Consider the following 12,053-nt stretch of genomic DNA (forward strand, 5'->3'; position numbering starts at 1 on the left):
CTCCATCCCTTACCCTCTTTGAGATCTGTGCCTCAGTATCTGTATCTGTCAAGTGGGTGCAAATAATAGTGCCTACCTCCTATAAGTTGTGATATTTAAGTGAATAAAAACTTATTTTTTGTGTTTTTTAAATGTTTATTTATATACTTAGAGAGAGAGACAGATAAAGGGAGAGAGAGAGAGGGAGAGAGAGAGAGAGAGAGAGAGAGAGAGAGAGAGAATGAATCCCAAGCAGGCTCCACACTGCCAGCACGAAGCCTGATGGGGGCTTGAACCCATGAATCGTGAGATCATGACTGGAGCCAAAATCGAGAGTCAGATGCTTAACTGACTGAGCCACCCAGGCGCCCCTAAAAGCACTTTTTCTGATGCCTGGCATGAGAAAACTCAATAAGTAAATAATCTAGTGATTATTAGAATCAACATATTCTCCTTTACATTCTTGTTCACTATGTGCATTTTTAAAAATCCTTTCTACAACTCCAGAAGTTCCTTTAGGTCTGTGGCCATAATAGATTATATAGTTTTGCAAATAGTATTCAAGATGTGTTTCTCAAAGCAATGGCATCCCAGCCTTCGAACAAGTTCAGGGCCCCCAGAGGCAATGGCTTTTTCAGATCTAGCCTTCCTCTTCTCTGGTGTTATAAACCAAATTGTGCCCCCTACTCCCAAATTCCTATGTTAAAATCCTAACCCCCAGTACCTCGGAATGGGACTGTACTTGACAACAGAGCCTTTATTTAACAAGGTCGTTTAGGTAAAATGAGGTCACATGAATACATCCTAATGCAATATGCCTGGCGTCCTGCTAAGAAGAGGAAATCAGGACCCAAACACACCCGGAGGGAAGACCATGTGAAGACCAAGGGAGAAGACGGCATCTAAAAGCCAAGGAGAGAGGCTTAGAAGAAACCAGCCCTGCTCTGTGCTGATGGTGCAGAAACTGCTTACGATTCTCTCTCCTTCTCTCTCTGCCCCTTCCCCCAAAGATAAATAAACTTTAAAAAAAAAATTAAAAAAAGAAGAAACCAACTCTGATGTTACCTTGCTCATGGATTTCTAGCCTCCAGAACTGTGAGAAAGTAAATCTCTGTTGTTTAAGCCACGTGGTCCGTGGTGTTTTGTTATGGCAGCCCTAGCAAATGAATACATTCCTCTGCCCTATTCTCTCCCATCGTGAAAATGCTTCCCCTTTCCATCTGAAACACTTCAGTACTTTGGCAGGTCCCTGCTTCACAAATTGTGAAGTCAGTGGTCCTTCTCTTGTGGGAGTTTTTTGTTTTTTGAATTTATTTGACAGAGAGAGTGCAAATAGGGTAGGGGCATAGAGAAAGAGGGAGAAAGAGAATCCCAAGCAAGCTCAGCACTATCAGCACAGAGCCCGATGTGGGACTCGAACTCACAAACTGTGAGATCATGACCTGAGCTGAGACCAAGAGTCTGTTGCCTGAGTCACCCACGCACCCCTCCTGTGGGAGTTTTTGGTGCTTGTTGTTTTGTTTGCATCTAACACAGACTTCCATGTTCTTAGCCCAGTAGTTTTCAAGGTATGTTCCATGAGAGGATCATTCGTGTTGCAGAGAAAGGGGTTTCCGAAGTCATGGTCACTGCGTGATGTGGTGTTATTCCAGGCTGATTAGGCTGCAGGACTCAGAGCGTTGTGGATCTTTGAGAAGGGAAACAGCATGAGCTGTTCCCCACGTCCATGTGACCACAGAACCCTCTCACCACTGAGCATCTTTCAGGACTAATACCAACCGTGCCCCAACTACACCAGCTCAAATGTACAACCTCTAATGATGAGAATCCTTGGAAGTGGTGACACATGGCTGAGAAAGTCTTCAAGTTTGTGAAGTAGGCCCCTCAATGTAGGCCACTGGGACATTACCTGAAATCAGGATATTAGAGCTGGAAAGGACCTCAGATCATTTTGTCCAATTTGAAGATAAGGAAATGGGAGGCCCTGAGAGATTAGAGGGCTACCCCAGGCCACAGGCGAGGGGGAGTCACCAATGACCTAGGACTCATCTTTGTGAGTGGCCTTTGGGAAAGCTGCTGCTGTGAAAAACATGAGACTCCACACACTGGTGTCAGTTTCACACACAACTTTGTAGTGTTCTTCTGGTGTCATCCTTTCTGAGGAGTGTGAGAGGTACCTTCAGCCTGGTAACTCCCTTGCCACCATGCTGGGCCTCCTCCTGAGCCCAGGCTCTGCTCAATCTCCCTCACCTAAAGCCCTGCAAAGTCCAGTGGCCCGAAGTCTAGTTTTGGGGTCGGGACTGGTTGACCAGTCCATTAGCATGACAGCAAAAGCTCAGGCTTTGAAGCTGGGTTCAAATCAGAGTGGTCACTTAGCAACGGTGTGAAAGTGAACACTGCACAGCCTGTCTGTCCAAGGTGGGATACAGCACATAAAGTGACTGTGGCTGATTCAAAGGAATGGAAGAATAGGACTTAGCATGCTGCCTGCACACATTAGTTCCCATCCTTCCTCTTAAAATAGAGATCACTCAGTGAGACCATGGAATTCTGAAGAGCAGCAACTATTGCCAATATCTTATCTAGTATAAACCAATTTGTGAAGGTAATGCCTCCAGCAAGAAAGCAAAGCCAGCCATTAGTTTAGGGCACAATGACCAGCTATACCTTTATCACCTTTCATTCTCTTTCAGACTGTTTCCTCAGTCATCGGTGTTCATGTGGCCTTCCACAGATCAAGGAGCCCTGGAACAGGACCAGGAATCAAGACCAAGATGCTGGTTTGGAAGTTTTAATGGAGATGTAGAGATGGAAATGTTTATCAACTCAACACAGGTACCCCAAAATACAAAGCAAAATATCATCTTCAGCTGCATAGCAAATATGATTTAAGAATTTAACATCATGATTTGATCACAAGCGTAAATATAAGTCACCATAAATAAATGTAAATTCATTGTACAAAAATTCCCAACAACTCTTAATACAAATATGGTACATTTGACAGTTTTTGAAACAATTTTTTTTAAACTTTTTAAAACCTAAGATTTTTTTTTCCTGCTTCTTAGACACACAAAAAAATCAAATCAAAAGGAGGCAGTAATACCAGGGAGGAAAGAATATTAAAGCTGTTTGGTATTCATAAATAAATGTTGCTGGCGAGCCAGGGAAATGAAATGTCTTTCATTTAGGTGAAGACCTCAATTTACCAGGATCAAGTCTCTTGAGGATAATAGGATTCTACCCAAGGGGTCAAATTCAGGGTTACAGATGCAGAATAGGAAGGACAGGTTATTGAAATAGCAGTCTCCTCAAATGGATGACCCAAATCTCCACAAAGGCAATGATCATGGATTTGGAATAATCTCTAGGACTTAATAGCCAGTCACCTATCTGAAAGAGCCACAGTCCCCGGACAGGACTGAAGAGTCTCTGCAGCTTAGAGATTTTTTTTTTGGTGGGTTTTGAAGGTGTGTTCCACCATGTAGTTCTATCATGTGGTGTGTGTAGCCTCTCCCTTTTGCCTTTGGCACATCTATGGTCACCAAGAAGAAAAAATTTAAAAAATCAGAATAGGAAGTCGCATCTAAGGATGAGAGGATCTGCCGGTCCACCCTGAATCACTTTCCTACCCTACAAATATTTTCTTTCATGGCTCAGAAGGAGCTCAAAGCCCAAGTTAGCGGTGGAAAGACCCTCTACAGCAGTGGTCCTCAGACTTCCTTGTGCAACAGTACAACGAAGAGCGCTTGTGGATAGTGCAGATTTCCCTTACTCTGGTTAATTGGTTTGAGGTACGGCCCAGGAATCTGCATCCAATGTGCTAATCTCAGGACATGTTGATATAGGCCTTTGGACCACATTTGATGAGCCCTTCTTTCCTCCCTGGTGGGCACAGTGTATCACACAACCTCTTGCTATGGACTGTTTTGCTCTTTCCATGGGGTTAAAATGGGCCATCTGTTAATGGTAACCATTTCCATTCATCCACCCTAAGGGAGGGGATCATTATTGTTCTATTTTTCTCACTTTTCTTTTCCTCCCTGGGTTGGGGATGAGATATTGAATGTCTCACTTTTATTTTCTTACAAGCTCAGGGTCCCAGGCTTCTTTGAGCAAGAGGTGCTCCGTAATGAGACATTCATTCCCAAAGCCTTCCATCCTAACCAGTCTCCCTATGCTCACTGGGAGATTCTGCAGACTTTTGGTTGAGTCTGAGAAATGTACATAGATATGCCCCTGTGCAATATGCCCCAGGCCTCAAAATCTAAGTTAAAGAGAACTAAGGATGTTGAGAGTAAAAGATAAAATGTCCTAGGAATCTTTCGGCTTCTAGGACAATGGAAGTCCTGATTCAGTAGAACAGAACTCCTTTTCTGGGAGTGCATCCTGGTACTAAAAGCTCATTGACAAGTGTTATTTATATTCCTCACCTCCCTGACTCCAATATGTTTTGGGCTTCTGTTGAAATAACCCCTTAATATTTTCTTTCTCGTGGGAGTGTTCCTTGATGAGAGTCTGTGCAGAGAAGTTGTCCCTAATTTGGTCACTGGCTAATGCGGTGGGCAGTGCATGACTGACTTGTTCCATGCTGCATCCCCAGCATCCACTGCCCTGTGCAGCTTGGTGCTCACAGTATTTGATTGATGAATAAAGGAACCGCCTCCTCACCAAGCTGAGACGGTCTAATGGCTTTCTGTTTGGGGCTATGGAATTCCTGGCTGTGTTAATAAATACTGTTTCTGCACAACAGGCCTGACCATCTTCCTACCATAACTTCACTAAGTAAGATACGATTATGAATGCACTTCTGAGTTCTCTCTAGGAGCACCCTGAGAGGGGAGTGGGGTTTGGGGAGTCCAGGGACAGCCAGGGCCACCACCATCTATCATGGTGTCAGTACCAGGAACCTCGTCTTCTGTTTCCCATGGCTCTCAGTGTCTGGTCCATGACTGCTGTGGGTGCTAGAATCCTTGGCACCCAGAGCAGGGGGAGATGTCACCTGGGAAAATGCGGGGAGGGAGCCAGAGGAGGAGAGGAAGTTGGTACGTGGACATACTCCTGTCAGCTCAGGCTGGTATCTCGGGGTATGGCCATGCTCTTTTCTCCGCTCTGAGACTTCACTTCTGAGGTCACGTGTGGGCACTGGGTAGGAGGTCACCATTTGGGAGGAGGTCTTGAGAAGCAACCATGGATGTGGGGTGGGGCTGTGAGATGGAGAAGGGGTGAGACTACGGCTCTTAATACAGCTGAGGGGAAAAAAGAAAAGAAAAAGCACATACTGCCCTGTTTCTTTTGATTTTTTTTTTTTTTTTCATTTACGCTATGGAGAAACCACCATGGAGATGTCATGGGAGAGCATGCACAGGCCCAGCCCTTGGGAGGTGTAGATGTGTTTGGGGAGGTTCTTGTTTGTGTCCAGGCCTATCCCATATGCTGTCCAGGAGGACCCTGTTGCAGGCTGGCCATGGCTTTCTCTCTCCTGCTTCTTCTCCTCCAGGTCGAGGGTCTGCAGGACCTTCCGCCTAGCAGGTGGTGGCCAAGGACTGGTGGATGGGTGGCTGGAAGCAACGTACGTGCTCTACGGTGGAGCTGTCCGTCTCCACGGACTTCATGTACTTGTTCAGGATGGCAAAAACCTCATTGTTCAAGATCTGGTACTTCCTAATTCTGTCTGCCATCTTCTTCAGTGGCTGCAGAAGGACAGGGACATGCAGGTTAGGGGCAGGAGGAAGGGACAGAGGGGGAAAAAAAGGAAGAGCAAGAGAAGAGTTCAGTGAGGTTGGGGTCCAGGGTCTTGATGCTTCAATGATCACATCACTCTCTTGCTTAAAGGCCTTGTATGGGTTTCCAGAACTAAGCAATCAAATCTTAACTTGGCCATAAAGCCCTTTGTGAGTTTTGAAACTTACTACAAAGCTACAGTCATCAAAATAGTATGGCACTGGAATGAAGACAGACACACAAATCAATGGAATAGACAGCCAAGAAATAAACTCCTCCATATATGGTCAAAGGATTTTTAACAAGGGTGCAAAAAAACATTCAATGGAGACAGTATAGTGTTTTCAATAAATGGTGCGGGGAAAACTGGATATTCACATGTAAAGAATGAAGCTGGATCCTTACCTTACACAACATAAAAACAAAAACCAAAAACAAACGTTGAAATGGTTTAAAGACCTAAACATAGGAGCTGAAACTATAAAACTCAGAAGAAAACATGGAAGAAAAGCTTCATGAAACTGAGTTTGGCAATGATTTCTTAAATGTGACACCAAAAGCACAAGTAATAAAAGAAAACATAGGGGTGCCTGGGTGGCTCAGTCGATTAAGCGTCCGACTTCAGCCTAGGTCATGATCTCACGGTCCGTGAGTTCGAGCCCCACGTCGGGCTCTGGGCTGACAGCTCAGAGCCTGGAGCCTGCTTCAGATTCTGTGTCTCCCTCTCTCTCTGACCCTCCCCCATTCATGCTCTGTTTCTCTCTGTCTCAAAAATAAATAAACATTAAAAAAAAATAAAAAAAAACATAAACTGAACTACATCAAAATTAAAAACTTGTTTGCATCAAAGGACACTATTAACGGAGTGAACAGGCAACCCATGGAATGGGAGAAAGTATCTGCAAGTCAATATCTGATAAGGGACTAATATTCAGAATATATAAATATATCCAGAATATATAAACATATCCAGAATATATATCCAGAACATATAAATATACATAATATCTAGAATATATAAATATAAATGTATATATATACACAACAAAAAACAATCCAATTAAAAAGTGAGCCAAAGGGGCACCTGGGTGGCTCAGTCAGTTGAGCGTCTGACTCTTGATTTTGGCTCAGGTCGTGATCCCAGGGTCATGGGATCGAGCCCCTGTGTTGGGCTCTACGCTGAGCATGGAGTCTGCTTAAGATTCTCTCTTTCTCTCTCTCTCTCTCTCTCTCTCTCTCTCTCTCTCTCCCCCTCTCTCTGCCATTCTCTCCCACTTGCATGCGTGCTCTCTCTATAAAAATAAAATACATCTTAAAAAAAAAAGTGAGCAAAGGACTTGAATAGCCATTTCTCCAAAGAAGATAAACAAATAGCTGATAAGCACATGAAAAGATTCTCAACATTACTAGTCATTAGTGAAATGGGAATCAAAACCAGAATGAGATACCCCTCCACATCCATTATGACAGCTATTACCAAAAACCCCAGAGAATAACAAGGGCTAGGAAGGATGGGGAAAAACTGGAACTTGTGCATTGCTGGTGGGAATGTAAAATGGTGCAGCCACTACTGAAAATGGTATGGCAGTTCCTCTAACATTAAAAATAGAATTAGCGGGGTGCCTGGGTGGCTCAGTTGGTCAAGGGTCCAGCTTTTGATTTTGGCTCAGGTCATGAGCTCACAGTTCGTGGGACTGAGCCCCACACTGGGCTCTGTGCTGACAGTGTGGAGCCTGATTGGGATTCTCTCTTTCCCTCTCTCTCTGCCCCCAACCCCCAGCCCATGCTCTCTCTTTCTCTCTCTCTCTCAAAATAAATAAATAAACTTAAAAAAAAAAATGGAGTTAGCATATGACCCAGCAATTCCACTTCCTAGGTATATACAAAAGAAATGAAAGCAGGAACCTGAACAAATATCTGTGCACTCGTGACCACAGCAGCATGTTCACAATAGCCAAAAAGTGGAAGCAACTCAAAGGTTCATCAGTGATGAATGGATAAACAAAACGTGGTATATGCATACACTAGAATATTATTCAGCCTTAAAAATGAAGAAAATTCTGATACAAGCTACAACGTGGTAAACCTGGAATAATCCAGTCACAAAAGGACAAACACTGTATGATTCCTCCTATGTGAGTCCCTGGCGTAGTCAGATCCTAGAGACAGAAGGTGGGAAGGTGGTTACCAGAGTCTTGGGGGAGGGGAGACTAGGGAGTTAGAGTTCAATGGGAACATGCTTCAGTTTGGGAAGCTGAAAAAGTTCTGGAGATGGAAGGTGGTGACGGCTGCGTGACAGAGTGAGTGTGCCCAATGCCACAGCACCACACACTTAAAGATGGTTAAGATGGCAACTTTGATGTTTTATGTATGTTCTACCACAATGGCAAAAAACAAACACAAATAAAACAAACACCCTTTATGAGGTAGCTCCTGCTTCCTTCTCCTTTCAGCTAGTCCTAGAGACCCACGCTTTGTTCCAGCCACACATCTTCATGTCTCTGTGCATTTGCTATGGCTGTTCCCTCTGTCTGGAACATCCTCCCCACGCTGCACCCCATTTTTTGCCTGGTTATTGGCTGCTGGTCATTCTGGACTCAGCTCAGGTGCTGTCTCCATGAGACGCCTTCTCTGGCCACCCCTCCCCGCCTGTCCCCTCAGCCCAATTTAGACAGCCCTTGTCAGTGAACCCCAGCGGCCCCACTTACTCCACGGCCGCGTTTTTCCCATCCCCGTGCCTGTACGACTTCCGTGTTCAGTGAGAGTTTGTGTGGATGAGGCACGGGTATCAGCAGTCTGACTGGCACCGGGAAGGGGTAATTCAGGTCTGGAGCCCGGCCCAGCCCTGCGGGGTGACCTGATTCATCCCAGCAGGTTATGAGCAAGTGACTCATGGCTTCCTATAAGAAGGTCCCCGGCCACTGAGCATCTTTGTACCTACCTGTGGTGTGGGGACTTGGCCTCCACAAGCGGCTCACCCTCCTTTTCAGATGAAAGCCTGCCTGTCAGGCCCGGCCCCGCCTCCCTGGCCCCAACCACGAGCTGCTTACCACATTCTTAATGACCTCATCCTTCCCGTCCTGCCTCTGTACTTTTAGCAGGTGGTAACAGAAGTCAAACAGGTCGAAGCGACGCTGCTGGCCCAGCAGGACGATGATGGAGCAGCCGGCCCAGTTCAGACCGTCACCAAAACACTGCCTGGGAGTGGGGAGAGGAAGCAGCTAGAGTGAGGGGCAGGGAAGGGCAGGGGGAGGGCTCTGGGGCCAGGAGTATAGACAGTGAGCAAGCCCGTCCCTGGGTCAATCCTCTTCATCTGTAAAGTGGGTACAAGGGAAGATGTGAGCATAGTTCACTTGTTCCAGGGACCGTGGTTACGTTATAAATCCTCCTAACCACAAAGAGGTGTCAGCCTATTAGCCACTGATGGTAAAATCACCTTTGCGGAAAACAAATTTGCAGGGAAAAAAATTCAACCAGTCCTTGAGATTTACGTGGCTGATTAGAATTCAGATGAGAATGTGTCTGACCTCTCTGTAAAGGAGCTACAGGAATGCTTGTGAGGTGAAGGACCATCTCAAACCAGAGGACCAAGCGGCCCACGCAGGCTCAGAGGGCAGGGAAGGGGCACGGTGTGTGGACGAGCAGACACTATTGGTGTGGGGCGGGGGGGAACTGTGAGTCCTCCTGGGCTGGTGAGGCTCAGCCTGCATGCCTCCTGCACGCAGCAGCATCTTGGGCAATTTTGGAGGCCGTGGGGTCGTCTCTCTGCTGTTTTCTTGTCCTCAAGCAGCAGCTGCAGCCCGATGGGCAGGTTTCCCTGCTTCCCCATCACCGTGGCTAAAGGGAAGGCCCAGCAGCTGCTCTGAAAACAGCTTTCCTGGCCCACTCCCAGCACCACTGCCTCTAGGGTTCTCTGCCTCTCACTTGCTTGTTCTCCAGGAGGACAGGACTTGTCTTCTTCACCACTCTGTTCTTGGAGTGTATAGCTGGGTGAGGGAAGGAAGAACTGGAATCTGCTTCTGTCTTCTCTGGGGGTAGGACTGGGTTACTCTAGAAGGCTTCCTGGTTTTCAGGAGTGTAGGCCTCATGAGGCAGGACTGCATGAGCAAGTTAGGGCATGAACCTCAGCTGGGGAGGCCTTGCTCTCTTTTCTATGAATCCTGGAATTTTGTGAGGCATGAGGTGGACACTGGGCTTCTCAGTGACAAAGCCTCAGCAGGGCTCCCTCCTGCCCACGTGATCAGGGCAGCTTCCGGTCTCGGAAAAACCAGGCCCTGAGGGGTCCTTGACCCCAGGGCACATGCTCACGCACACACTCCTCTGCCTCCAACCACTTGTTGCTCTTCCTGGAATGTCCTCTCCTCCCCTCTAAGGGTTGAATCCCAGGCAATGTTCAAGGCTCAGATCTACTGTGTGATTTACATTCCAAAAACTCACTCCGCTCTCTTCTCAGGCACCTGTCACCCTTCCTGCACTTCCTGCCAAGCAACCTCATTCAATGTGCCTTATGTCTATGCATGTTGTCTCTGCTCAGCCCTGTAAACCCCATGAGGCCAGGAACCATCTACTTTTGCTCAATACTGGTGTCTGTCCAGTACCTAGCACATCTGTGTATTCAGCAAACAGCTATTGGACAATCTGTCCCTGGCCACCTTTCTGGGTGAGCTCTGGTAGCCTGGTGACTCTTGGTCGGGGGAGACACACGCGTTGGGCGGTGACCCAGCCTTCCCGGAGGGTACTTACTCGGCTGTGAACTCGTTGGTCCCCACAGGGATGCAGTAGACGAACTGCATGGCACTCCAGAGCCGGTGGAACTCTACACACTCATCGACGTGCATGACGCCATTGGTGGGCGGTGGGCCCCGCCAGATGGGGTCCTGTAGGTAGCTCCGGATGCGCGTCAGGATGACCTCAAACATGGACAGGCCGCAGCACAACCGCTCCTTGGTCAGCAGGTCGCCCTCCCGGGCGATGGCGATTTGCTGGGAACAGAAGAGTGCATAAACCTTCTAGCCTTACCTCAAACCCTGTCTTCCACCTCTCCTGGGGGATTCCCAAACCCTACAGCTGGCTGTACCTGGGATTCATTCACCCACAGCAGGGCACTAACTTTGTAAACCTTAGTGCAATAGTAGGGGGTCTTGTGGCAAGACTTACTTGTGGTAAGTAAAATCTAGGAGCCATCAAAGAGGAAGAGTCCATTAAAAAAATCCAGGTCTATCACATCATGGAATGTCATGCATCCACTGCAAAGACTGAGATGAAACTACTACCAGTTCACACTCACTGAGTGTGTGTGTAACACGTCAGGCCTGTTCTAAGCTACTTATACCTCACATCAACCCCGTGAAAGAGGGAACGATCCCATGAAACACTGACACTGTTATCCCCGTTGTACAGATGAAGAAACTGATGTTCAGAGAGGCAGCCAGTGAGCGGTAAAAGCTTGGATTTGAACCCTAGTCTAGATCTATGGCTTAAATTGTTACGTGAAAACACAGCAAGTTTCAAAAAAGGATGTATACTATAATCCTATTAAACACATCAACAACATACAATCCCACAGACAAACAAAACTATATGTGGTGTGTGTGTGTGTGTGTGTGTGTGTATAAAATAGTTTAGAAGGAAATGTCAATTGTGGGAGCAGATAGGCTTGGCAAAGCACACAGGATTTTCACTTTTTACTTTAAATACTTCTGTACAGTTGAATGTTCTACAAAAAGCATATGTTACTCTTTAAACATTTGCCACTGATTTTACAGGATTATCTCCTCTAACCAGTGTAAACTAGGTCTATTAATAATTTAAACTGGCTTCACATGTAGGTCCTGGTTACTGCATCTCTAATAATCAGCCGGCTAGACAAGCACATCAAAACACATTACTGTCTACATTATGAGTAAAAATGTCTAGGGGTAGAGATCTCAAAACCATCTGCAAATGGTAGACAGACATTAACATTTAAGGTCAAAGTAAGGTCTCCAAATCTTGGGACAAGGCTAAAGAGTACTGGTCTCTGAGATGGAGAGGTCCACATGGCACTCACGGGGTCAGCTCTCCAGAAGGAAGTCTCCCCAGAGAGCTCATTTGACAGAGTGCCTGGAAAGGGCCTACCTGACTTCTCCCTTTAAGCTATCACGCTGGAGCCCCTAGAAGGAGAGCAATCTCTAAATTAATCCACAGAAGGAAATAAATCAGGAAACACAATGCTGGAGCCCATTAGGAAAATGGGCTATGGGCTTAGTTGTCATGACAACTATAAACTGAAAGAAATCTAGCACAAAAAAACACATAAATTGGGGAAGACAAATTTGTGTTTCAAACATGAAGGAGAGGGAACCCTGATT

General features: G+C 46.3%; 1 protein-coding gene across 6 annotated transcripts in view; it reads right to left on the minus strand.

Annotated features, from left to right (window-relative positions):
- Positions 1 to 2,754: 2,754 nt before the first annotated feature.
- Positions 2,755 to 12,053, minus strand: part of CYFIP2 (cytoplasmic FMR1 interacting protein 2) — a 130,535-nt gene continuing 121,236 nt past the window's right edge. For all 6 annotated transcript variants that reach the window (XM_045503644.1, XM_045503618.1, XM_045503635.1 and 3 more), the window contains 3 exons: positions 10,447 to 10,685; positions 8,754 to 8,901; positions 2,755 to 5,672 (listed from right to left, as the gene is read on the minus strand). In XM_045503644.1, the coding sequence (XP_045359600.1) occupies positions 5,505 to 5,672; positions 8,754 to 8,901; positions 10,447 to 10,685 (555 nt within the window). In that variant the 3' untranslated portion in view covers positions 2,755 to 5,504. The remainder of the gene's footprint in view (positions 5,673 to 8,753; positions 8,902 to 10,446; positions 10,686 to 12,053) is intronic.

The sequence above is a fragment of the Leopardus geoffroyi genome, chromosome A1 (genome assembly GCF_018350155.1).
Source record: "Leopardus geoffroyi isolate Oge1 chromosome A1, O.geoffroyi_Oge1_pat1.0, whole genome shotgun sequence".
In the NCBI taxonomy this organism is placed as follows: Eukaryota; Metazoa; Chordata; class Mammalia; order Carnivora; family Felidae; genus Leopardus; species Leopardus geoffroyi.